Genomic DNA, 27,874 nt, shown 5'->3' with positions numbered 1-27,874 from the left:
AAGTACTTTGAAAACACTCAGCCAAAGCAACTCACTTTAATGTGAGTGCTTTACTGGAACGGGGTTAAGTGTGTCCCTTCTCTCATGTTAATAATGGGGGATAACCCACTCGCTCAGCTTTACACGATTTCTCCCCGTCGCTTGTGCAAGAGGCGTTAAGCAGTTTATGTATATTTGTTGTTTTGTCTGCTTATCACCTTTTTCTCCACTTTCTCTGTTTTTCTTTCTTTCTTTTTTTTTTTTTAAGATTTTATTTATTTATTCATGAGAGACAGAGAGAGAGAGAGAGAGGCAGAGGGAGAAGCAGGCTCCCAAGGAGCAGGGAGCCCGATGTGGGAATCGATCCCAGGACGCTGGGATCATGACCTGAGCCGAAGGCAGACGCTTAACCATCTGAGCCACCCAGGCGCCCTCTCTGTTTTTCTTTACAGGCAGTCTCTGGGGGGCTGTCTGTGAAAATCTTTTGCCTTCCTTTGACCAAGACGTCAGCAGGGACCCAAGCTAGGCCAACGAGACCCTCCTTCCTAGGGATGTGGGAATCAGGTGAGGGCCCAGGATGCTTGGAGCAGATTTGCCCCCAAAGCACAGTCTTTACTTGTTGCCCCTGAGGCCCCTTTTGAAAGTCTGGGCTCTTCTAGGATTCCTTCAATTCTCTGAGTGACCCCACATCCCTCTGGGGCATTCCTATATTCCTTACGACAGTCACAGTTGGTTTATGCTACTAATGACCAAAAAAACTTAGCCTATATAAGAAGCCCACATAACATGTTCCTAGAGAGAAAGGGGAACTACAAATTGAGTCCTCACCATCTTCTGTTTGCTCTCCTGTAGCAGGGTAAGCCCCTGGCATCCCTGGGATGCCCTCCCTAGGCATCACAGAACAGCAATTCTTGTTTGAGGCTCTCATTCCCAGTATCTAAGAACTAGACTGATGTTGTCCAATATGGCAGCCACAAGCCACACATGGTTATTTAAATTTAAATTAATGAAAATTAAGTAAAATTACAAAATCAGTTCCTCAGTCATAGTAGTGAATTTCAAGGCTAGCAGATACTGGTCTAGCACAGAAACAGAATATTTCTATGATTGAGAAAATTTCTACTGAATGCTTTATTTATTCGGTTTCAGTAAGTTAGGCCTACTTTGCTTTTAGTCAAATGAAACACAGATAAACATGTATCTTGCAATCTGTTATCAAGAAGTATTCTTAACTCTAAGCTTAACTCTAAGCTCTTAAAGAAATAATCTGTGAAGAAAAAAAAGTGACACACTCCAGGCTTGGAATCCAACGACCTGGATGAATCCTGACTCTGTCACTTGCCTTGGGCATGTCACCCCACTGTTTTTGAGTCCCAGAATCCTTGTAAAATAAAGCTAATACTAACCCAATAGACATCTGTAAGGATAAAGGAATATAATATGGGTCAATGCTGTTAGCAAGGTGCCTGACACACAGGGAGTTGATTCAAAATAGAGCAATGGAGAGAATCTAACTTCTCGTAGGGCCAAGTATGAAGGAAGTGATCTGAGGGCACTAGGTAGTTTAGATGACAGCCAGCCATCCTGGATTCCCTCTGTCTACTGAGAAAAGAATCAGGATCGGAAATCACAGGCCTCTCTTGATTCCACTGTTCACCTTCCTGACTTCCTCTCCTCCTCCCACTACCATTTTCCCTACACCTCCTGACCTGGACATAGCATGGACTTTCCCTCTAGAAGCTTCTATTTTAAAAACAGAAGTCAGTGATATGAATGTTCTTAATCAGCTCCAAAGGAGAACAAGCTAATAAATGAAGAAATCAGAATTTGCAAAAACACAGAAGCCTGGTGCTTGGGGTTTCTACTTGTAAAGATGGTATGGCGTGGCCCGCTATACTCCCTCGCTCTTCTTTGCATTTTGTTTGCCTTAACCTTATTGACATGCTAACTGTTGGAAAAAAATAAGTCTGAACTCAGTGGTGGTTTTTATTTTTCCTTCTAACAAGTCTCAAAGGTCTAATAACGATTACCATGCATGGAGTTAAAAGAGCACAGAGAGATCCTGAATATGTTAACTTTACTTGAGAAAAACTGAATATAAGCCAGAAAGAATATATAATGTTTGTGAGTCTCATTAAGCTGTCATTACTTGGAAAGATAGTTTCCAGGCAAATAAACACCCAAATCTCACTCTTGCAGTTCCTTCTGAATAACACATTCAACTCAAATCTCCCATCCTCACACATTCCGTTGACTTCAAAGAGAATTATGACTGAACAAGAAAATGAGAATCAGGTAAGGCAATTATAATTCTGAAAAAGAAAAACATGCAACATTGATTGGATTGCTCAGAGAAAAAGAAAGCCATTCTCCTTCAATAGATTTTACTCCTCAAAAAGCCAAAGTGTTTTGGGGTCTACATTTTTGTTGCTTTAAAAATAAAGCAGAACTGGAAAATATACTTTCACATGACCCCTGAAGTTGAGGGTGTAACTCAATAACATTCACCATTTTTATTCAACTTGATTTTCTGAATGCTCTGTGTGCCAGATACTATGTACCAATTGGTCAATTCAACAGACTATTGACAAGACGCCCCAGACAAACTCAGCGCTCCAGCTGCCCAGGGGAACTGCCATTAGAATTTCCAGTTTTGTGTGACTTCAGTCAGTGTGAGAATAATAAAAATAAAAACAATGAAGAAATCCATTTTGTATCTGGAGGAGAGAATGCACTAGGACAGATGTCAAAGTAAAGCTACCCCATGATGGTCACTTTTTTGGTATTTATGCGCAAAGGGATTAATACTGGGGCTTGGAGGAAGAATGCAGGCAGGCCTGGGGCCATGCTGTCAGGTACCCTGCAGAGGCACAGAGTCTGTCTCCAAGGTTAGGGAACTGTCCCTACGAATACTCTCTAAGAATACTCTTCTCCATAACTTTCTTTAGCCTACCTCCCAGGTAGGCATCACCTTCCTGAGGTAACTTGGCTCACATTTCTCTACACAGGTAATGAGGAGGAGATCCTTACACGCGGCACGACAAAACCTACTAGAGAGGGCTGGAGTCTACGCCAGGGGAAAACTGCGGGCGTTTCAGTTTGACAAAGGTGGAGGGCATGACCCTGCCTGGACTGTGACTTACCTTCAGAGAATGAGATAATGACCATATAGATGTGGGGCATCTTCAAGGGAATAGAGACTTCAAACCACAAAAGGATATTGGGCCACCAGGGCTGGGCAAAGCTGGGTATTTGGCATAAAAACACAGTGCATCATAACAAAGTCATTTAAAACAGAATCTGCAGGAGGAGAAAAGCAAAGCAGAAAAAGAAATCAGGTTTTTTGCAGAAGTCTTTAGAAAAGCAAGAGTATCTATTCGTTTGTTCTTGGTTGATGGTCTTCTGCATTGGCTTGGGGGATTGTGGTTTGGCTGTACATAGAGGCACTGCAAATAAAAACAATAATGTTCACAAGCTTGAGACCAAAACTCAATGTCTTAGGACAGTGAACCAAAAGTATAGTATTTTAAAAAGAGACAGCTTTTACCAACAGCACTGGTCACCTTAGCCACATGTATATTAAAAAATACCTATAATTAAAGAGCTACCCATGGGCATTTCCACATGTGCAGGATTCACATATGGTCATTTCTTTGTCTACCTTACACCATATATCTTATGTCAACATCTGTTTTCCTTTATGTCTTTTCCACTCCTTGTTTCCATAGGGAGCAATGAAAGATGAGTGGACAATGGAATTCTAGAAAAAGGAGGTGATAAGAGCAGAAAGTTGGTGAGGGAAACAAAAGCAGGGGGAAAAAAGGATGACATAAAGTCTAGGAGCAGTAACTGAAGCAAAACAAAACAAAACAAAACAAAAGCTCTCTGGTATATTAAGATGGTCACTGAGATTTTGTGAAACACATGTCATTTTTCAAATAGAAAATGGTAAGAAATGTAAATATTTTAATTGAATATATTAGATTTCCAATGTCTATATTTTAAATGAACTTATGTTTTAAAAATTGAGCTATAACTGATGTGTACCATTGTGTAAATTTAAGGTGTACAACATGTGGATCTGATACATTTACATATGACAATATGATCACCGTCCTATTCGCTAACATCCCTTTCAAGTCACGTGATGCCATTAGACTCATTACAACCCATGAGTGTATTCCCACCCTATCATCACTTGGTGTTACCCGCTATTTTAGTCCCATTATTCAGCCTCAGAGAAGAAGCTGAGAAGGTGCCAGACAAACTGTAACTTTTCCCCTTAAGTGCAAAAGGACTTTGGCTTTGTCTAAGTTTAACCTCTAGGGTCACCTTTATATAAATTTTAGGTATTCCCTAAAGATAGGGGAGTAATGCTTGCTTATAAGAGTCCCCAAAGAACTATGCTACAGAGTAGCTTAAATTTTGCTAAAGCAGAGATTTGAGTAGGGGACTCAAAGGCTGGCGAGCTGGTCACCTAGCAGAGTAACCACCCAGCACCCACATTTCAATGTGGCTTTTCTGTTCTCTGCTCATAGGCAGTAACTCTTGAGAACTGATTTAAAAAATCATTTCCTACTAGAAAATAATTTCTCAAGTCACTCAATGACTAATGCTGATCATAGAAGTAAAAAGTTTAGGAAACTAATAGGTCTTAGGCAGAAAACAGATGTTTTGGTAAATTAAGAGAATGTACTGTCAGACCCAGGGGTGTTCCTTTCTATGATGAAAACCAGTTTCACTGTCAACTCTGAGGTTTCTCACTGTATTATAAACCCAAAAATGCCAAAGTCTCCCACTCTTCTGCATCCGTGTTTTGTGGGCCTGTACTTGGGTTACTTTGAGTGTCCAGGAGGACTGTGTAGAACATTCACATTCTTGATGATGAGAAAGATAATGATTTGTTCTTTATCTCCAAGCCATGAACATTACTTGTAAGAAGAATAGAATCAGAAAAAAAATGCAGAGAATGAAGTTCGATATTAAATTATGATGTTGAACCTGGTTCCAACAACAAAAATGGAAGGGTCAGGAATCACATTCTCCATGCCAGCCACAGAACGCACTGATTTCTAGGCTTCAATTTCTGAAGAAGCAATAATCTAGTCCCTACCTCTTTTAGAGGTGACTTTAAAAGGAAGAATATATTTGTTCTTCATGGGTAGGAAAGATCTTACAGATCTTTGCTTAGATGCCATAGTCTCTCATATACAAGAATCTTCCTTTTCAATCAATATTCACTTTACAGAACATGCTGTTTCTTGCACTAGGCAATCACACATTCTGGGCAAATAGTTAATCAGAGGGGAAAGGCCGGTTATATTTTTCCTGACACCAGGTTCTAGAAATTTGGTTTATTTGGGGTTATGTATGCCTCCGAGAAGCAAGGACTCCCCTTCTAGGGTCCATTGAGGGTTTCCTTTCTCAAGAAAAGTTTTTCTCACATTCTTCTTGCTCAGACATCTTCAACCATTCCCCAATGCTTACTTAGCTTTGCCCTGAAGAGCCTGTAAGATCTGTAGTCAAATTCTTAGACCTTACCTTCCTCCTCCCACTTATATATATGATAGTCTGGCAGAACCAGACCACTTGGTCCTCCTTGCCCATTTCTAGGTCAGTACTAATGTCCTTCAATATGTCAGGCTTTGTCCCCAGTCTCTTGTTACTAGCATCCCACCTTCCTGAGGGCCACTTCAAAGGCTATATTCTCCATGACACTTTGCCTGGTCCCCTCAGCTAGTCCCCTCCTGAAGCACTAGCCACATTCTGCCTTATGTTCAAGTTATTTGCACATCCCTCTATGTCCTTTAGCAGGTTACAAACTTCCTGAGGACTGGAGGGTGGTTTTTTTGGTTCACCTTACCTAGTCCAAAGCACCCAGCATTGTGTCTGCCCAACAGAATATTCAACACATACTGAACCGAAAATGACTGCTCTGGAGTCAGAGATCCTGGCTTTTATATAGACTACTCCCCAATTAATTTGCTACATGAGAACAAATCTGGTAACCTGCTTATAAAATGAGAAGCTGGAATGAGGAGATAAAATAAGTCAATCAGTGGCAAAATACTTTTTGGAGGTATATAATAATGATGATGACTTTACCTTGATTATATTGCAAAGGTGATGGAACTGGGCTCTGAACTATCACTAAGTATTTGAGTAAATCTTTGAACTTCTTTTAGTGATAAATGTTCATCTACGGGCTCGGTGTGTTTAAAATAATAACCTATTTTTCTGAGACAGGCCAGTAACATAGGATTTTTTTTTTTTAAGTTGAATATGTGCTGTTCCAAAGTCATGTACAAGATGGTAACTGAAATGGAGAACAATATCATAACTCTGAACATGGAGTTTAGTGGTGAAATTCATCTCATTCATCCTCAAATCTCTGAGTCTTAGTCAAGAGGACTGGTTCACTGTGAGACAGTATTATGAGTTGAATGATTTCCCCCTGAAAAAGATATGATGAAATCGTAACCCTCACTACTTAAGAATGTGATCTTATTTGGAAATAGGGTCTTTGCAGATGTAGTTAAGAAGAGGTCATTAGTGTGAGCCCTAATCCAATATGAATGGTATCCTTTATGAAAAGGGGAAATTTGGACACAGAGGCAGATGTACAGAGGGAAGGCTATGTGAAAAGCAGGGGAAATGCCATGTGAACATGAAGGCAGAGATCAAAGTGAAGCATCTACAGAACGACGAATGCCAAGGGTTGCTGGCAAGCTACCAGAAGCTAGGAGAGTGGCACGATTCTCCCTCGTAGCCGTCAGAAGGAGCCAACCCTGCTGTCACCTTGATCCTGGACTTCTAGCCTCTGGCACTCTCAGACAATACACCTCTATTGTTTAAACCACCCAGTTTGTGGTCCTTTGTTATGACAGCCCTAGCAGACTACCACAGGTGGGGGTGTTCAGTGACACCCTGAGGCAGCCTGAGGATCTACAACTGCAGACAGAAACATTTTACTCTCAGCTGGAACAAGGTGGTGCTTTTTATGTAGACATCTTCAAATCCTTTATGGAAACAGATAGGATTTAAATGATAACCTAATGGATGTGTATGGAAGGCTAATCCTAATATGCATGAACTAGACTGTGCCATGTACAAAGGACAGCCAGAATTGGAGTGGGCAGAGGAGGGTCAGAAGGATTGCTCCTTGACTTGGCCACACAGGAATGCGTTCCAATGTTGATACACATAACTCCCCTCTGAAACTGTGTGGCTACACACACTGAGAATGAATTCAGGATTTTTTTTTACAGTGCTCCGCATGGATTTAATGGACACACAAAACTGTTTTTGTGTTTACCTGTTGCTTCATTTAAAGCTGGCTCAAGGCGTATTGTTTCTAGAAAATGCTCTAAAATTTTTTCAGGTGTTCCTGACATCACAGTATACCTGGATAAGAAATAAAAACATCATTAGGTTTTCAAAAGTGGGCAAATTATTAATGAACAACTTTTTACATATCTAAGGTTTTTGTGTTTTCTATTTTATTTGGTTTTCACATATTTATTCATGTTTGGAGTCCCAGAGAACCATAATGACCTAACTCATGGCCCATATTCTCCTTATGGTAAGAGAGACCACATACCTTGCCAAAGCCATATGGGAAGGCAATGAAGAAAACCCCCACAAATTGAAGTAGTTACTAAAACATTATTCTTTTTTCCCTACATGGAACTAAAGGAAACTTGGAAAGTGGCTCTCGCATGCTGGGAACTGAGAAACTTCAGCCTTGCTCCAAGGGGAATGGAAAGGAACATGTAAATCACAGGGCAGTTCAGGTCAGGCAGGGGGAGATGGTGAGGGGAAGTGACAGTAAACTAGGCTATCCATATATGGGTTATTTGTAGCAAAATCTCAGTCCCACATTGGATTCCCCTGCCTATTTCTGGAATGCTCTGTCTTTCCCAACTGTATACTGGTATGTGCTTTGGAAACACAGCTAAAATAAAACAAGAGAAAGGAAAACAAAACCCTAAACACCAATGAGCAAACAAACTCCAGTAGCATCGGAATAGGAAATAAATCAACGGTAGAAAATCTATAGAATTTATTTTACTGTCAAGTATCTATAATTTTGGGGTGGGGGTGTTAGTCATTATTTCAGAAGATCCATCCATGGGTTTCATCAATCCACAGGATAGGATTTATGTTTTAAACTGAATGTGGGTTATTTCAAAGTCATTTTGAAGATGGCAACAAAACAGTGAATGAAAACTATAGCCAAAATACATTAAGATGATCTGAGTGATCCTATTCTAAAACTCAGACTTTGCTTTTCTGCTCGGGATTTCACTTAGAGCAAAATAATGGGAAGAAAAACAACAATGAAAATAAAACTCGAGTATGTTCAGAAAGCAGTGGTATAATTCGGCTCCAGGAGAACCCAGATTTCTTTGTCTCCTCACCAACACCCTTTCTTTGCCTGTTTGAGACCTGGTGGGAAGTGTGCTGAGATCCCAAGAATATCTGTAACGTATTAATTCTCAAGGTCTTTACCTCCTGCCTGAAGGAGTATAGAAGAAGCAATCCAACATATAACCCTGTGCACGAGAAAACACAGGTAGCAAATGCAGGCTCCCTGGAAGGTAAGGTGACCATTAGTCAAAACTACTGTGTGTCTGCATGTGAGTGTGTGCATGCACTCAGGACCAGAAAGAAGCTGGAGTTACATCTTTGAGGAAACCTGGCTTGGAGCCTAGAGGAGGAAAGAGGGAATAGAAAAATAAATAATCAAATATAATAGGATTTAATCTCAAAAAGAATACTCCTTTCTCAAAATAAAGAAGGCAAAAGACATGGTTTTTTCCTCTTGTAGGCAGTGCTGGGGCCAAGGCTATGTCTCTGGAGCTCATTCTGAACAGGAGCTTGTTTGTTTCTGAAAACAAGTTTTATTTAAATAAGAGTATAAATGCATTAGATCGAACACCAGTTACTTGGATTTGACAGGGCCCCGGGCAGCTATTGCTAGGAGGCTGCAAGCTCTAAAGCTGGCTACAGAACGGATACATCAGTTTGACATTTGTTCCTGCCTCAAAAGTTAAACTCTGCCAGGTTGGCTTCACATTCTGGTGTTCTTGGTTTGGACATCCCTTAGCTAGAGGATTGTGTCTGGTCAAAAAGAATAAAGACGTGTGTGTGTGGGGGGGCAAGCCAAGATAGGAAACTATCACCTCATTAGAGAGAAGCAACCTCTCTAACTGTCCGCCTGGTCAATCTCAGACCCAGGGGATCTTGTTTTTGCTACCAATGGCTCCCTCTAGAGGTAAAACTGGGGGCTGCCTTAGCCATCCTCCCCCTCCCCAGCTCCATAGATGGCTGGGCAGGTGTGGACACTCTCCTAGGGCAGGGAACTCTCGAGAGGGATGGCCAGGGAGCTTCTGGCCAGACGTGTTCATCTGTGATCTTGCAGCTCTGGGCTTGGCTGAAACATCATGTTATTGCGTTGTTTCACGCTGGACTCTGCCAGATGCCCTCTGCTTGACCTCTGCTTAAATGAGGGACTTGAATACCAGACAGCATGGCTCTCTTCAGTTTATTGCGTGAAGGAGCTACTCTAGCTCAAGTTAAAGAGAACCCCAATTGGTTACATTATCCAAACCGTGGGCTTTTAAGGCCATGACAGAAAATCTTTTCCAAACGCCAAGTCTGGAAATGAGGACACTTCTATCTGCACCTAGAACAACAACAATAAAAGATGCGGAGGGAGGAGAGCCTAAAAGAGACTATCTTTCCGCAAACAGGGTGGAGCTCAGCAGTTGGGTGGTTGACAGTCTAAGGAAAAAGCAACACAGTAACTAAAACAGGAACAGTCACTTCAAAATCTTTTTCTCCCTAAAATCATGTAACCACAGAGCAGATATCTAAAATGGTAAACGTCTGAGAGCCTCAGATAGTTTATTCACCATGAAAAACACTGTCCTGCTATTGATGTTTTAATAGCACCCTCGGAGCTGAGTGGCTTGGGCAGTCAGGCAGTTTTGAAAGTTTAACATGTATACATAAAAACTGTTCTGGATTTCTCAGGGGAAAAGTGAATCAGAAAAATAACATTACTATCAGCACCAATGTGGTGACCCCCTTTGAGCTCAAAAAGGATGGTTTCTGAAAAGACAGAGGCCCTAAAAGTTCCTAAGTTGTAAGTCCATCCATAGACATCATTGTTGGTCTCTTATCAAAGTTATCCAGAACATCAGGCCAAAATTCACTTACATGGTGTCCCCTTTTAACTCTGGTCTGGCTTCAGAAAGCCCAACATGGGAAACGACCCCTTGAGAGAATGGTTTTTTCCTCTTCAGAGAGCTGATCTTGCCTAGTGCATTATTTTGTGCTGACTGATATTTCTTAAATGGTTTGCTGTGAACATGCACACGTTTTTGAATTATATAAGAAATCTGGATTGGTCTACAGAACACAAAAAAGGAGATATAACGGAAATCAGATCCAGGCCTAAAATAAATTGAATACATGGCTTCTCCTCTTCTGTTCCCTTTAGTTTGATTTCATAAAAAAAAATCTATATTTGGAAGGTGCTCTGAATGGACTATGTTGTAACAAGCAAACGCTTTTGATCATTCCCCCATGGTATGAAGAGGTGAAGGAAGTGGGCCTCCAGGGGACTTCTTGGTCAAATGTTTCAAGGTTAAGGAGAATTTACAAGGCTTCCTTTTTCCGGTAGCAAACTTTTCCTGAGACATCTGAGGCATTATTAAAGAATGCAGATTACCACTATAAAATGGTCTAGATATATTTAAGCCCACTAAGGAAAATCAATGGGGAGGGGCCTAACCTTCACATAAAAAATGTTCTCATTCTGATCCCTTGTAGGCTGAAAGAAGACTGTTGAAAACATTTGTGTAAGAACATTTTTAAGAATGGATAGTAGTGAAAAATAAAAAAAATAAATAAAAAATTCTGGGTGGCAATTTATAGGTTTGTAAGTGAAAGGGTAGTTTTTTTTTTTTAATATAGTCTGTTTTATGTCAGCCCTTTTGAAATGTATCGGTCTGAAGTGTTTAGGTGATAGTGTTGAGGATACAGTATTTACATACTGTATTGTTTTTTGAAGATTTTATTTATTTATTTGACAGAGACAAAGCGAGAGAAGGAACACAAGCAGGGGGAGTGGGAGAGGGAGAAGCAGGCTTCCCGGGGAGCAGGGAGCCCGATGCGGGGCTCGATCCCAGGACCTTGGGATCATGACCTGAGTCGAAGGCAGACATTTAACGACTGAGCCACCCAGGAACCCCTGCATACTGTATATAATTACAGTAAGCTTCATGGCTGAAGGCACAAAAGCACTGAAGTGGTCAAGCCAGACCTGATGCCCACTCTACCATGACAAGCTTTGTAATCTTGGGCAAGTAACTTGCTTCTCTGAGCCTAAGTTTTTCCCATCTGTTAAAAGGGAATTGTTGTAAGGATTACATAAAACACGTAAAATACATTATGGCTATTCAATAATATTCTATTTTTTCCCACCTTCTTTGAAAATATGTTGATTCACCCAGATGAAAATGTCTGAGCTTTGGGCTTTTTTAGTCTAAACAGTAAAAATTCATCAGTTACTGTGAGTAGCCTGATTAAAGGGAACACCCCATTTTTGTTGCAAACAAAGGAAAATTACTTGGGAGACATTCTTTTTCAACATATTATTTGGTGACTCTTCTTTAGCTACAGAATTGGTGTTTTTATTATTCCAAGATTGAAGATTAATCTTTACTTTAAAAACAAGATTCTGCAATCTTCTACAATTTCTTAAAGCTACATTTCCTTGTTCTCCTGTCTTCCTATTCGAATGTTGGTACGTTTGATGGGGAAAACAGCCTCATTCGAGAAGTTGCAACAAAAGATGGAACTGAGCGTAGACATCTGAAAAAGGTTCAAGTTAGACAGGGAGCTTGAGACATGGGAAGCAAATCTCCTTTTGATGTTAGCAGGACTGAGTATGGTGAAGGCCAAATGGATGCTTCTGGGCTGCAATCAATAGACTGCCTTATATCTGAAGTCTGGGTTTCCGGCAAAGATGCTCATTCTAATAAGATGAAAACACTTCTTGGGAGATCCTACCCATGAAATTCAAATACCAAAGGAAGGTTCTCATCACCTCGGGGCCTACCCATCCTTTGCACTGCCTGGCGTTCCTATTTCCATTGTTCTCCCCATCTTCTGTTCCAAAGCTATTCCAGTTGAACACGGTATATAGAGAGCATCTGTAGAGTAGGGAAACAGTCTCCTCTGAATTACTCCAGGCAGCACCATGCTCAAAACAGTGCCAGAAATGGATACATTATACTCCACAAGATGTGTGATTAGTCAATAGAGAGAAAAAAGTCACACACACTGCCGTCTTCCACAAAAAAGGAGAGCATGCTATTGTAGAAATGATGATACCATGTGAAAAGGTTAATCATAGTCTGGCAATTGCAGTGTTGGATGCAAACCTACTTTTGCTGAGGCTGTGAGTTTCCTTGATTAGAAGCCCTGTTCCCTGCTGGGACCTTCTCCAGCACCAAGACATCTTGGTCATGTTCTTTAAGTCTGACTGTATTCGCCTCAACGTCCTGTAAATACAAATTACACCACATACAGATGCTGCTGTTTTCTCAGACAATGAAAAAAATTTCAAATGCTTCAGAAACTCATTTGGTGCTTGTGATGCTAATTGTTGCATCTACAAATTAAGTCATTTTCAAAGTCAGGGCTGGAATGGTCAGAGAGAGGACCAGATGAGGTTTGAGGCGTGTGGTTTTTAAAACTCTGCTTTTACCCCAGATTCAGAAAAAACAGCCGAGGAGAGAGGATTGTGGTTGTGCTCTGAGAAGCCTTTTGGAGAGGGTGGCATAGCGGAAAGAGAGGAGAGCAAGTGCACTCATCCTTACAAAAATATGTGGCGGGTTTTGCATTCTGACTTTCTTCTGAGGGTGTCATTTTCACACATGTGCACCTTTTCTCTCTCATCAAAAGGCTCTGTTTAGTTTTTAAAAAAATCTGTTTGAAATGTATCAGAAACATTTCTCAGTTATTTTGGCCAATTTTATAAACTGTATCAATAATGATCCTGATCTGATTCTTTCAAAGAATTATTTTTGGCTGAATGGAAATTTTGTGTGTGTAAACTTCAAAGAGTTACGAAAGTTTACCTCTAAATTTTGATGTCATTTAAACAATTAAATTAAAAATCTGAATGTGCTTTTTCTCATCATTTGGTCCCCATGTTAAAAGAAATCAGTTAAGAACCATGTCAAATTCCATGAGGCATTTTTCTCTATATTATTCGATGCGATAATTTTACACTTGATCTTAGCCAAAAGGCCGAGAAGCGATCGATGGGATAATTTTAAATTTAACTTTCTTTGCATTAAGAGAATGCATTCCTAAGACAAACTCTGTTGTCAGAAATTTTGCCGCCAAAGGCAAATGCTTAAGGCTGTGTATGAATAGGTGTTCATACATAAGGAATGGAGAATGACATTGTAAATCATCATGAAGTAATGCCAAAGTACCAGAAAGCACAGAAACTGCATTTAGGACTTCAGGGTAGGATAGAGAAAGATGCTAAGGCTGGAAGAGGCAGGGAGGGAGAAGAGCAAATTGATCCTAGAGGGAACAGTCTCTCAGCCCAAACTCAAGCAGGGGCGGGATGGACTGCAGGCCACCTGAGAGGCCAAGGGTGGTAGGACATCGTCATCATCCCCAGCAGGCCACAATCAGCCTTACCAGCCAAAGCTAGGTCATCCCTCCCAAGGGACCAGGGGTTGTGTGTGTGTGTGTGTGTGGGTGGGTGGGTGGGTGTGGGTGTGGGTGTGTGTGGGTGCAGTGGGCAAGACCAGGGACCATCTCTTCTCAACATCACCCATGCTCACAAATACTTTAACAAGCTTAGATTAGGCCCATCTGCAGAGCCAACTCTAAGTGTAATTTCATGTCTCCATCACCCCAATTATTCTTCACTTACCTGCTGAAGTCTGAAATTCCTTTAGTACGAATCAATTTGACATAAAGCACTTGAAATGAAAATGCTTGGTTGGAGTAACCATGACTGATGGTAATTCCCACTAACATGTAATCACTCAATAAATCAGGAGAGGGTGTGATGATATGGAAAAGGTTCAAATTTGGGAAGAGACAGGAGGGGGAGACTAAGAAGTTCTAGGATGGAGAAAGGGCTGGGAGAGTGAGGTGGGGAAGGACACAAAATGGCAAAGCTGGAATTGCCAAAGAGAAATGTCTCAGACTTTGACATTTGGCCAAGGCAATCCCTATTTTTCTTTAATTCTCATGGGCCGGTAGGGGTGTGTGTAATGATCTGGCTCAGCATGCATGCATTTGCAGCTTTATTGGAATACCCCTTTTGGGTCACAGAACGCACACCAGCACATTGACCACACCCGGTCTATAACGAAGGCTCTTTGTTCCTAGAGCATTCAGTAGTTACAGTACTGCTCGATGAACATCACACTCCAATCCTCACTTGTCTGGCAAAAGGAAAAAGGAGATGCCCCTCCGCCACATTTTGCCTTGGACTCACCCTCAGGATCCGGTTGAAATCCTCCTTGTCTACTCTTAAGAAGTGGCAATTATCTTCTCTCAAGACGATAGAAGCAGCTCTTGGGGCATCATTCACTAGCGCTAACTTGCCAAAGTCATCCCCTTCATGCAGGGTACAGACCACACCCTGGAGGGAGCAGAACATTCCAATGAAGAGGGTCCCTGAATCTGAGCAAACATCCACTCACCTCACACCACAAAATACTCTTCCCCGCACACACTGTATATATAAATGGACTGCACCCAGGGATGCCAAGGAAAATTATATAATTATATCATAATGTTTTATTTTTTTCATCGACTAATATGGATTATGGCCTAACTTAAATGTATACATTTTATGTATTTATTTTAAATGTATACACCTCTAGTGTTCAATTCTACTGAGTATAAATTAGATAATTTATGATTAGAGATGCTATAATGTCTTTTCCACGTTGAGTAACAATGTTCTTGCAAGTTTAATTGTAGCACTGCATTGTTAATACTTAGAGCCACACTAGTAAATGGAGCATAATAAAGTTTCAAAAAGAAAAAGATATATATACCTTGCCATAAATGACTACATTCACCGATCCTTTTAGAATAATGTACCAGGAGGTGCCTTCTTCCCCCTGGTTAAACACTAGATACAAAAAGATGAAAAGACTTATGACAAGAATAGAAGCACATCAATATAAATTACAGCTTATCAAATCATCATTTTTAAGTCCTCAGAATTATGCATTTATTCCAGAAGGAAAAAAAAATTACTGGCAAATACTTATTCAGGTGGAATAGTATCTCCTTTTCTATAGAACGTGAAAGGAACAGAAATACTGCACTATTCACTATGCTCTAAAAGATATGAATTTACTAGAGATCAATGCACCAGCAATCCATTTCTTAGAGCAATAAATACACTTTCTCCCACAATTCATCAAAACTTACTATGCTAGAGAAAATAGTTTTTAAAAGTAATCTGACCACAAATGTGAAGTTTGAAAACATGAGAATCAGCACTACATATTGTTTATGGATACATATCTACATATTATTTAAAAATGGGTTGGAATGATGCCCACTACATAAGGGTAGGAGTATGTTGGGGAGGGAAGAAAAGAATGAGATAAAGGAAGAAACAAGGGGTCTTCAATTGTACCTATAATTTCATTCATTTTTTTTTTTTTTTAAAGATTTTATTTATGTATTTGACAGAGAGAGACACAGAGAGAGAGGGAACACAAGCAGGGGCGGGTGGGAGAGGGAGAAGCGGGCTTCCCGCCGAGCAGGGATCCCGATGCAGAGCTCGATCTCAGGACCCTGGGATCATGACCTGAGCCAAAGGCAGACGCTTAATGACTGAGCCACCCAGGCACCCCTATAATTCCATTCTTTAGAAAATATGAAAAAATGGTATAATGTTAGTGTTTGATGAAGATGAGAAAGGTGCTTGTAATCTCTATTCTTTTTAAAGATTTTATTTATTTAGGAGAGAGTGAGAGAGAGCAAGCAGGGGGAGGGGCAGAGGGAGAGGGAGAGAGAGAATCTCAAGCAGACTCTAAGCTGAGTGTGGAGTTCTGATGCAGGGCTCCATCTCACAACCCTGAGATCGTGACCTGAGCCAAAACCAAGAGTCGGACACACAACCAAGGCACCCAGATGCCATATTTAAATATTTTATTTTTAATAAAATGAAAACAATCAGGAGTTTGAATGAAAAAAATAAATGGGAAGTTGTAAGTCATCAGGGATGATAAAAATAAAAAATATTAAAGTGAACCTTTAAAATGTAAAGAAAAAACATTCTTACTAAAATAAATATCCATGTTAGGGATACCACTTTTGATGACTGAAAGTAAAACATTTTGAAATGTAATTTTTATAACTTTTTGCTTTTACGATTCATGTTCCTGCTTATTTGACTAACACAGTCTGAAGAAAGGGCAAGGTTTTCCAAAGAACATCTCTTGAAAAGTTAACAGGTGTCCATTTAAAAAGGTGTCCTATGTTTCACTAAGTTTAAAAAGTGTCAGTTTAAGTGAAGTGAACATTTTTCTTTCCTGCAGAACTTCTGAGAACCTTAGTGTGCTGATGTGTCTTCTGATTCTCCACGGGAGATTAGAGAAGGCGGCATTTCCTGACGTGAGTAGATCATGAACCATGTTTGTCAAGAGTGCGAATTTTGTAGAGCTTGGGGAAGATGATGGCCTAAACAATTTTGTTCACATTTATTAATATCAAATTTCAACTTCTTGCTTCCGAATACCAGCACAGAACTAAACAACTTGGATTCTGGAGAGATAATGATATACTAGCATTGCCTTAGTATTTGGGGGCGAAGAAATCCTCTCAGGCTTGGAGCTGATAGTGGAAGTGAGAGAAGAAAAAGCAAGCAGGGTCGTTTATCGCTCTAACTAGGGATCTCGAGAGACAGACTTGTTCTCCGAAAACCAAACTGAAGTCATTGTGCAAAGGTCCTGCATAGGGTCCTTCCCTGATGAAGTCACTGCCCCCCCCCACCCCAAACACTGCCTTGAGTCAGCAGGGAGCAAGTGGGGACTCAGGCCGGCAAGAGTTACCAAGCTGGTACCAGAAAACCCCTGTGAAGCCATGGAACGGATGCATGCTGAGAAGAAACGCAGGTCCCCGAGAAACTAAACCGCCACATGACATCCTGCTAAGTGTGACGTGGGCCCAAACAAGGAAAGCATTTGCACTCAGGTTCCCCTGGCCTGTGCTTGCGAGAGGCTCACCAGGCACAGTGTTCATTATGTTTACTTACACACGGTTCCTCCTTTGGCATGAGACTCAAAAATGAGAACACCTGCTAACTCCCGTTTCACCTAGGGGAAAAAGAGAAAGAATTTGGAAAGGGCAGATTCGGGGGTGGGGGGGACTTGTTCTCTTTCCAAGCAGTACCGACTGTACCCTTCTGCCCACGCAGCCATCCCCCACTTTGCTGGCAGCTACTCTCATCTAGAACCACTTTCACTAAATTTGCCACCAGATTCTTACGGCTCTGACAAAAGCTATTTTGTAGGCTAACTCATACAAGACAATCTCCCCAGAAGCCATTTAAAACACGGCCTCCCACGTATGAACTAGCAAGTTTCTCTGCCAGTCGCATCCGTCTTGGGTGAGAAGGTGAGAACATCTACAATATCACAGGACTCTGTTGCTAAGAGAGGCTCTTCCTTACATCACACATAATGCATTGCTACCCACGTGTTGGAAAAGTCACTATCTCAGAGGTGAATAATTAAGCCTAAATGTGTGAGCGGATTTATATTCCTACATAGCTAGTTATTTTATTTTATTTTATTTTTTAAAAGATTTTATTTATTTAACAGAGAGAGACATAGCGAGAGCAGGAACACAAGCAGGGGGAGTGGGAGAAGGAGAAGCAGGCTTCCCGCAGAGCGGGAAGCCCGATGTGGGACTCGATCCCAGGACCCTGGGATCATGACCTGAGCCGAAGGCAGACGCTTAACGACTGAGCCACCCAGGCGCCCCATAGCTAGTTATTTTAAAATTCTAAATTATGGTCCCAAATTCTGGCTCTATCTTCCTAAGAACGAAGTGACCTGAGAATTTCCCACAGTGCCTGGGGACCCAGGGTTTGAGCCAGAAGAGGAGACTCCCCACAGTCCTCTCAATTCCACCAAGCTGGGCAAGTCACAGCAGGAGCATGCTGGGAACCTGGAGCACAGGTAGGGAAAACGAGTCTCCCCTCCCTTCCCTCTACAGCATGATGAACTCATGATGCCTACACGGGCAGGGGCACCCCAGCTGAGGCGCCCAGGCATTAGACCTATCCCCACCCTAATGGACAGAGTGAGGATGACAAGGGCAATGGTGTGTGGGAAGCAAGCTTCTAGATCCCCAGGAGTGCAGCAGAGAGGAATGGGAAGGCGGCTCCATCTGAGTCGAAGCGGGAAGGGTTTGGAGCCCTTTGCTTGGAGCTGTGGCAAAGCAAGCTCCTCACCGCTCTCAGGAGACCTGACCCCCACCCCCACCGCCCCACCCCCCACCCCCACCCCCACCCAGTACCACAGGCACTGCAACCAAGTGATGGCACAACGCCACCTAGTGAGCTGGGAATGAAAGGCAAATTAGGCATGGAGATGTTGCCGAGGGGCCTTCGATAGGATCTGTGAACACTGAAACAACTTCTATTTACCATTGTTATTGAGTTATTAGCATATAGGAGACTTGCGTTACCTGGAAATCACATTCCTGTATTCCTCCTATGGGAAGAAGTGTTTCTGTCCCTATTCAGAGGCCAAATTTCTGTCCACTGCCTTCCTAAATAACCTAATCGTGTAAACGTCCAGAGTCTGATATAGCACTGAGGCCATTTTTCACTAGTGGGAACTGCTACGGGGCTCTAAAACATTTGAAGCAATGTTCTCTCGAACCCTCCGCTTCCTCTCAGTAGGGCAGCAAACCCGGGCAGAGCTGACCCTGTGGGCCAAGACAGGCCATCTTGATGTCTCTCTTTCCTCCTTCCGGCTCTCTTATTTCACGGAAGGGTCTCAGAGCTCCTCTTAAGGCCTAGTTCTCTTGTCTAACCAAGATTCAGGCTTGGAAGGATGAAGTACATTCTTCAGTCCCACTCACTTATACTGCTTTAGGGTTTAGGGCACATGGACAACTACTAACAACGTGAAAATAATTGATCCCATTTTGGGATTGTTCTTGGGTATAACCTCCTTAGCATCTGATGAGGGAGAGTAGGGGTGATTTATGAGGTAGAATTCAGGCATTCCTTCACCACCACCCCCATACCATAATACTCTTCTCCGCTGCTAACAGGGCATTTACCACTCCCACCTCCCTGACCATGCTCAACTAGGAGACAACCTACTGTGGTAGAAAGATGAGATAAGGCCTTAATGTGAATGAGCTCTTCATAGATAATCTCTAGGTCATCCACGGTCCTCTGGCCAGGTCTACAAAGAAAAAAAGTAAAAAGAAAACAATGAGAAAAAAGTCATTGCAAAAGCTTGAAATATAGAAATGGATTCAGTGATCAGTAATGTGTTTAGGGGGGATTTCTTAGGAGAAATCTCTGCAAAAAGATACTGACAAAGGGAAAGATCATGCCATTATAATCCCTAAAAGAATTTTTGAAATGAATGTGTTCCTTGATGGAAGGATGTGCATACAGTACTCTTCCCCTCCAATCTTCCCTTCCAATCCAAGTGGAAGAATAATTCCACTCACATTATAGTTGGTAAACTTATCTCTCACTTCGTGATGATTGCTCTAAAAATTGCTTTTCATTGTCATCTGAATCAATAACTACAAAACTTGTCTTTTAACAAACTAGGAACAATTGATTTCATCAACTAGATGATTGATCCAAATTCCTTGGGATCCTGTGTGATGTCTTAGCCTAACAGAATAAAGCTCCTGCCACTACTGTTGTGGGTTATGTAATCTGCTTCTAGCGTAAGGCTCAAATAGAAGGTTAATATAGACTCAACATTTTCTCACCTGTCCCTGAGGAAATGAGGGCATGAGATGAGCAGAGCCCCTGGGATTAGTAAGAAAGGGAGAGAAGGAAGGTATACACTCTCATTTTCCAAAATCTGTTCCGTGGATGACCAGTCTTCCATAAGATGTCAATCAGTGTTGTATCGAAAGTTTTTTTCTATAAATTATTATAAAACTAATTTCTAATAACCTGCCTCTAAGGATAGGATATGAGGGTGTTATGGACATTTTGGCATGGGAGGACTGAGTGGATTCCTAATCATCTTTCTTGTCTGTGATTATTCTGCAATCACTAATAGTGTTTAATTATACACCAATGATAATTGATATGATTGGTCAATAATTTGGGTTTTTACTGCTCTCTGCAATATAATTCGAAGCCCTGGCAAATATGTTTTTGAAACTTAAAAACAAACAAATGGGCTATTAATTCTCAAAGTGCTATGTGGATGGACAGGCAGCATTTACTCTCAGCTAATTGGGGCAGTCATATATGTTACCTACTATATAACCATCAGTCCATTTGATGTATTTTGTCCTAAAATTTCAATAATTTATGATATTCCTTAATGTTACTCTATGTTAAATATTTAAACCTTAATGAGCTAATGATGGTGTTTCATCCTTAATTATGTTACATTTTATTTATTTTTATTTTTTTAAAAGATTTTATTTATTTATTTGATAGAGAGAGAGATAGCGAGAGCAGGAACACAAGCAGGGGGAGCAGCAGAGAGAGAGGGAGAAGCAGGCCTCCTGCTGAGCAGGGAGCCCAATGTGGGGCTCGATCCCAGGACCCTGGGATCATGACCTGAGCTGAAGGCAGATGCTTAACGACTGACCCACTGAGGCGCCCCAATTACGTTACATTTTAAAAAGTGTTCCGTGTTCAAATAAATTTGGGGGTGTTGGTGTGCTGGACAGAGCACTAGATTTTGAGTCCAAAGATCAAGTTTTAACCTCAGTGCAACCACTCACCAGCCATGTGACATTAGTGTCACTCTCATCTGTAAATTGGGGACAATACCTTCCTGAGAGAGGTGTGAGAGCTAAAGAAGTAGTGAATGTGAAGGTACCTGCATATTATTTAAGTGGAAAAAAAAAAAACCCAGAAAAGTGATATTCAAAGCTCAAACCCTTGTTTAAGAAGTTAAACAAACTTAGAGATAAAGTATGAAATTTGGGTCAGCAAATTACATCTGAAACTTTGTGAGTTATTGGATAAATAGTCTGAGCAATCAAAACTGAGTTGTAAACATTCTAAAATAATTGACTGGATTAAATAATTTTGCAACCATATTATATATATAATATGAGGGACTTGACAGATCAAGTGTGGCTAACTGGAGGAAGAAAGCTCTTTGCATACCTTGCACATTACCTTCTCAAGGGCAGCTTTGACATGAACTAAAGAATGTGATCTTTCTTTTACAGCAACAACAGAGGATATGTTTCCTAATCCTGACTATTCAAAGGAACAGGTATTAAATCCATGACCCAGGGGGATGCCAGGCAGCTTCACCTCCTGTGAAGGATCACTACTGAAGGACACAACTGTGCACCAATCCAGTGCTTATGGATGGAACTCAGGAAGTATGAGACCCAAAGACACCGAAGAGAAAGCTATAGCCATGGGGACTCCCGGGAAGCCAGGCCTTCTTAGTAAGGGGCCTAATCTACTACTTGACTTAGACCTGGGGATTTTGAAACTGGGACCCTTGGGGATTTAAAAGTCAATTGAGTCACCTCAGTCCATCTACCAGGATAGAGGCAGCTAACGTGAAAGTCTCAGGTCGGCATAATAGGATTATGGCTCTTCAGCAGGAGGAGCAGCCCTGCGGTTCCTGCTACTTGACATCAGCTGCAAATAGCACGGACCCTCCTAGAAGCCTGGCTAAAAGGGAAAACAGTTGCCAAGTCTCATTCTCACCACCATGGGGAGGAAGAAAACTCAGCTGGGAAAAGAAAAGGTTGGAATTTAGCTCTGAAATCTTGACAGATTCAAAGTTTTGGGAGATCTCTGAGTTTAGGAGAAGTGTTTACAATATTATTGATGTGAACTCCATACTGATCAACTCTTAGAGATTAAAATAAAAGCACTGCCTTTAGAATCTATAAATCCCATATAGAACTGATTATGTATGCCAACTATACTTCAATAAAAAATAAAATGAAAATAGTTCTATTTCATCCAAGAGTTAAAACCTATGATGAAGAACGCTGTCAGATCCTCGATGCAGCATTGGACACAGTGGTTCAAGGCTGCCTTTGAGCCATTCTGGGTCATCTTAGGATCTGCACCGGAGTGTGGCAGAGGAGAGGTGAAGATGGTAAAGCATTTAAAGAATTTTTGCAATCTCTTCAACTCCCTGCTGCTCTACACCAGCCGCTGAGCACTGCCCGGAGCTCCCATCTTCCGTATCCACCACCCCCCCCCCCCCCCGCTTTTCTAAGTGTTTCTTCTTGTGCCTTCTCTCGTCTATTGTTCTTTCGTTCACTTCCTGAGTTGTGCTATGCTCCAAGATTCTGCTGTCAGCTCTGTGCTCAGTGTGTTCTCCCTTCTCTCCCTGGGGAAAACCCCCCAATTTTCATCTATGTAATGCTGAGACCTAAATCTTTATCTTCAAACAATGCTGTTCCTGAGCTCCAAGAGTTTCCTGACCATCTCCTCCCAGATAAGCCACAGGTACCACGAGCTCAGTCGGTCCAGAAAGCCTCCCTCATCATCCTACAAGGCTCTGTGAAGACAGATCTCAATCTACTTTTCCGGACTCCTCTGTCTGCCCTCTCTTCACTCCTTACCTCACGGCTCTGCTCTCTGCTCCAACCATACCAGACACCTCTGCATTCCTCTCACATGTGAGGCTTTTTTGTGCCTCCATGACCTTCCACATGCTTCTCTCTTTGCTATATTTTGTTCTGCTGCAAGCCCGACTCAGATGTCATCTCTCCTAGCTAAAATTGGTCCTCCCACCCTTATTCTTCCATGACACATGGTCCTACTGCTGTGGTAATTACAACAAACTGTCAAGAATGCTTAAAATATCCATAACTCTAGTCTGCTCTTCTCAAGAGAAGCAGCATCTGGTCGTGCAAAGGGCACTGGATTGGAGATCTAAATCAGGAACTTCCTAGCGATGTGATTGGCATAATGCCTTGTTTCTGCATCTGTAAAATGGGAATAATACAGGGTTGTCATAAAGATTGAATGAGTTAATATACACAAAGTATTGATACACTGGAAATATAGCACAAGCACAGGATGGCATTATTACCAGCTCATCAGGTGAATGAACACACATGTTCTTACAATTCATGCTGAATTCAGGGTCTGCCCAAGGAAGAAGGCAGCAGTATCGTGGATTAGTTCTTGTTCTGTGGCCTGAGGGAAATAGGGGCTTGTGCTCTGCTGTCCTTCCTAATGTAGGTCAAGTCAGATGAGGTACCCATGACACAATTCACTTTTGATATGGCACATGTTTGTGTCATGGCAGATAGTTAAAAATGGTGGAAGGAGACAGGATGAGAATATTGAACCTCACCTCTTACTCCAAACCCCTAAGATGATAGAAAAGACGTATTTTCTACAGGATTATAGATTTTATTCATCCAGTTGTGAGGAGGAAATTACCATGTTAGACCAGCAGAAGTCATTCAGTCTAACTAAATCAAGATCAGTGGTAGCCTGGAGAGAGGCGACCATCGAAGACCAAGCAGTACTTGTGGGGCTCAGCCCTTTTTGGCCATATTTTTATCTGCCATACTAATGGTCTGATGGGAAAGGTATTTTAAAATCCAAAAGAGCACTGAAAACAAACACGCATCACCATCACCACAAACCACAAAATAGTACCATGGCCAGACCAGAGAGTTTTAGGAATTCTTGGGTGACAGCAAGCAGAGAGGAATAAAATGTCTGAGAAATGACTGGAAGCCACCACAGCTCCATCCTCACAGAAAACTACCACGGGAGGAAGACAACAGACAAGACAAGGGCAGGAGAGGGTCAGAGTGGTTCACCCACAGAGGCTTCTCTCAGGTCTGCGGGCCATCGGCTCTCTTTCCCACGCCCCACACGGGGCACGAGGCAGTGCAGAGTTTCCAGCCAGGCTCAAACTTGAGACCTGCTCTGCAAGACAAGTGCCCGGGGAGGAGCCCGACAGAGAAGCCCCGGGCCCTCCTGCCCGGCACAGAGGATGAAAAGGAGCAGCAGCTCTCCCAGGAGCGAAATATCCAGAAAGGCTCCATTCCTGGGAAATCCTCCCTGGTCTGGCAACGAGGGGGAGGAAGGGAGGTGGCTTCGGCTGGCCTGCTTCCCCGTGTGCCTCTCACAAAGCAAAGCCCGCCCGGCACCCCGGCCCCTACTGCCTTCGGGGGGCCGCTCTGCTGGGGGGGCGGACCGCACCTGCGCAGAAACCCACGTGGCGGCCTCCTCTACCCACTGCGCCTCCATTCATCAGTAACCAGTACAGAGAAGCAAACACTTCCACCAGCTTGCTGGGGGCTGTGGAGAAGCCCACGGCAGCTATCTGAAACAGAATGGAACAAAGCCTCAAAACAGTTTAGCCTCCGAGTCCTAAATAACACTCAAAATGAAAGGGAAAAAAGAAAGAAAAGAAAGACACAACCCCGTGGTCTAACGTGCTCAATGTAATCACAGGGCAAGCCACTGTCATTTGGCCATCCACCCAGGTAGCTGTGAACTTTTCGGTCCTGTTTATAGCACATGTTTTTTTTTTTTTTTTTTAAGATTTTATTTATGCATTTGAGAGAGAGAATGAGATAGCGAGAGCATGAGAGGGGGGAGGGTCAGAGGGAGGAGCAGACCCCCCGCCGAGCAGGGAGCCCGATGCGGGACTCGATCCCGGGACTCCAGGATCATGACCTGAGCTGAAGGCAGTCGCTTAACCAACTGAGCCACCCAGGCGCCCCTATAGCACATGTTTTAATGAGGTGACAGAAGTCAGGACTGCAAGGTGTGAGCGGACTTACTCTAAAAAATGAGTATATTCCCAGTTAGGAAAGCCACAAAAGCATTTGTGAGAGGTTTGCTGCAAGCAAACTCACTGATGTTCCCGGAGCCTCAGCCTATCGTCAGGACTGCAAGTGGAGGGAAGTCCCAGGGAGGAGGTCAGCGGCAGCACGAGTGGCCAACCTCTACCCACCAGAGTGAATCACAGTATGAGCCCCTCTCCTGCCCCAGGTGGATCTTCCAGCTTGTGGCAGTGAGGAGGGAGAGCCAACCCGCCTCTCCCAAGCCGCCAGCTCAGAGCTGCTGTGCCATCTAGTGTCTCAGGAAAGACTCACCTCTCTACTCTTGATCTTGATCTACAGCACCCCCCCCCACCCCCGCCCCAAAGGGCACCTGATAACAACTACAAGTGAGCCTTCCCCACCACAATCACTGAACAAAGTCACATTTTAAAAGCGGGTTTCTCATGGCAAACAGTGGCATTAAGCACCTCTCATGCTTTGGTCTTTACGGGGGTGACAGGGAAAAAATGGAGAAGAGATCCTGCAAATCAGACCCCAGCCTGTTCAAACAGTAATGAAAGGGTCCCAAGGACTGAAGGCAATTTGGCTTTCAAGAGTCAAGGGAACACTGTGCCCCAAGCAGGAGGAGGGAACTCCCATGCACCTTCACAGAGTAACCTATGAGGCTGGGGAAGTGAATTGACTCTCTAGCTGCTCTGAGTGGCAGCCGGTGAATGTACCTGGTCTTTACTTGTCCTTCTCCAGATGTCACAGGGAGAGATATTAGGCATCCCTGCTTCTTTACAAATCTGCGTGGTGCCACATTGATGTGGATTTGTCGGATCCTGCTGTGGAAAGGCCTAGTTTCTGCAGGGGATGCATTCTGGCAGCAATGTCTAGTTACAGACAAGATAATAAATGGGGATGGATGGAGAAGCAGTTTATACATTAAAGGATGGGAGGGCTCAGGTGATATTGGAAGCTGCTGGTAAATACAGTTTTATCAAGGAATTTATCAAGGTCGGAGACAGAGCTCCTCAGTTATTGGAACATGGATAAAATGAGGGATTTGTCCAGACACCAAGCTGCACTTTGGTGTGGCCAGTGGTAAAATATGCCGGAGAGAAAGTAAATAACCCAGTTCTTCTAGACCTGTTGTCTAGTAGACCTCGTCCCTGGTACGTGGGGAAAATACCCAGAAAAGTCAATGTTATAAATATCTAGTAAGCCATGGTCATGCTTCAAAATAAAGGAAATGCTTTATTATTTTTTTTTTCTGAGGGGCGGGGTGGGAACACTTTATTTTTCTTGCAACACTCCACTTCATTCCACCTGACTATCCAGCTCATAAGTCATTTCTCAAACTTGGATCATGTTCCAACACTCTTAAGATCTTGAGATCTCACCTCTTCCACTTCACTTAAAGGAAGTTTGGTGTCACTACCCACCCTCTTGTCTAAAAAACGAACGGAACATGCTTCTTTTCTTCACCTCCCAGTACCCTTGCTTAAGAGATAGATATTCAGTGTTAGAGCCATTCCAGGAACCTGGTGACTGGACATTTGAAGTGTCCTGCCCTGCTCCGTCTGCTCACTTTCCTGCCACACCACCGCCCCTTCACTTTATCTTTAACCCAGAAAAGAACATTTTAAGTTTACTTCAGATGAAAGTAGGCATTTTTTAGTTCTGATAGCAATGCCTGGGTACATGGGGATTCTTTCCTTCTTTGTGAGGTTAGAAATGAATACAGTCTACCACTGCAGTCAAGGGCAGATGCTTTATGAATATTTCTGAGAAATGAATTCATCTCCATCAGGATATGGGGTAAGTTTCCATAATTAAAGCCCCTGAGTGCTAAGTGTTTTTAGGACAATGTAATTTAAGGTTTTTCATGTTAAGAAACTGAATATGTCCCCCCCCCAAAGAAACTGAATATGCCCAACATTCTTCCAGCAAAAGTGGTTACTACAGGGACACGCTAGAAGTTTAAAGTTAAACCTTTGAAAAGGTGCAAGTAGAAATATTTTCCTTTAAAACACCTAAGCAGCAAGTTGAGAAAAACAACTCTGGATGGCATCAGATAGGATAGCTACTTGCTTGCCTTTGTGTATGATTGTATATATATATATATATAATGGTAGAAAATGCAGACTTTTTTTTTTTTAAAAGATTTTATTTATTTATTTGAGAGAGAGAGAATGAGAGACAGAGAGCACGAGAGGGAAGAGGGCAGAGGGAGAAGCAGACCCCCTGCTGAGCAGGGAGCCCGATGTGGGACTCGATCCCAGGACTCCAGGATCATGACCTGAGCTGAAGGCAGTCGTTTAACCAACTGAGCCACCCAGGCGCCCCGAAAATGCAAACTTTTTTGAGGAGGTGCTGTGTAGATGGATTATTGCTTTTTCCTTGCAAAAATTAATTCTTAATTAATCAGAGACAGAGGGATTATCCATATTTCTTTGGATTTCACTCCTCATTCAGTAAACACACTAGAGAGGACAAAGTTGAAGCAACCAAATAGAGGAAAGAATATTCTTTGTGGAAAAAAAAGGAATGAAACTGGATTTGGAGTAAGCAGACATGTGAACTCGGAACCTAGTTCAGCCACATACACTTCTGTGTGATGTTGAGGAAGGAACTTGACATCTACTAAGCTCAAGTTCTTCACATGTAAATGGTGGATAATAACATAAGTCCTGCTCGTTTCATAGAGTTGTTCTGAGGTTCAAGGATGGGAGGTATAGAAGGTCACTATATAAACTACATAGTGTGATTCATCTATTAATGATTAAGTTTTGTTTGTATCCTGGCTAGTGAGTTGATGTGAATATTTTTCTAAGTAGATGATAACACCTGTATTCCATTCAGGTCTATAAGA

The 27,874-nt window shown here is 42.3% G+C and overlaps 1 protein-coding gene across 10 annotated transcripts in view; it reads right to left on the bottom strand.

The window, feature by feature from the left end:
• RAPGEF4 (Rap guanine nucleotide exchange factor 4) overlaps window positions 1-27,874 on the bottom strand; it is a 289,375-nt gene that overhangs the window by 45,484 nt on the left and 216,017 nt on the right. For 9 of the 10 annotated variants that reach the window (XM_045868609.3, XM_045868610.3, XM_045868608.3 and 6 more), the window contains 7 exons: window positions 19,391-19,475; window positions 17,306-17,366; window positions 15,090-15,166; window positions 14,522-14,668; window positions 12,439-12,554; window positions 7,295-7,383; window positions 3,201-3,279 (listed from right to left, as the gene is read on the bottom strand). In XM_045868609.3, coding sequence (XP_045724565.1) covers window positions 3,201-3,279; window positions 7,295-7,383; window positions 12,439-12,554; window positions 14,522-14,668; window positions 15,090-15,166; window positions 17,306-17,366; window positions 19,391-19,475 — 654 coding nt within the window. Of the gene's footprint in view, window positions 1-3,200; window positions 3,280-7,294; window positions 7,384-12,438; window positions 12,555-14,521; window positions 14,669-15,089; window positions 15,167-16,279; window positions 16,732-17,305; window positions 17,367-19,390; window positions 19,476-27,874 lie in introns of those variants that run through there. The other variant, XM_064586688.1, reaches the window with a different exon arrangement.

The sequence above is a fragment of the Mirounga angustirostris genome, unplaced genomic scaffold (assembly GCF_029215605.1).
Source record: "Mirounga angustirostris isolate CCGP_5_RB_7025 unplaced genomic scaffold, mMirAng1.0.hap1 SCAF_3, whole genome shotgun sequence".
In the NCBI taxonomy this organism is placed as follows: domain Eukaryota; kingdom Metazoa; phylum Chordata; class Mammalia; order Carnivora; family Phocidae; genus Mirounga; species Mirounga angustirostris.
The sequence above is the reverse complement of the archived record's forward strand: the minus strand, read 5'-3'. Positions and strand labels throughout refer to the sequence as shown.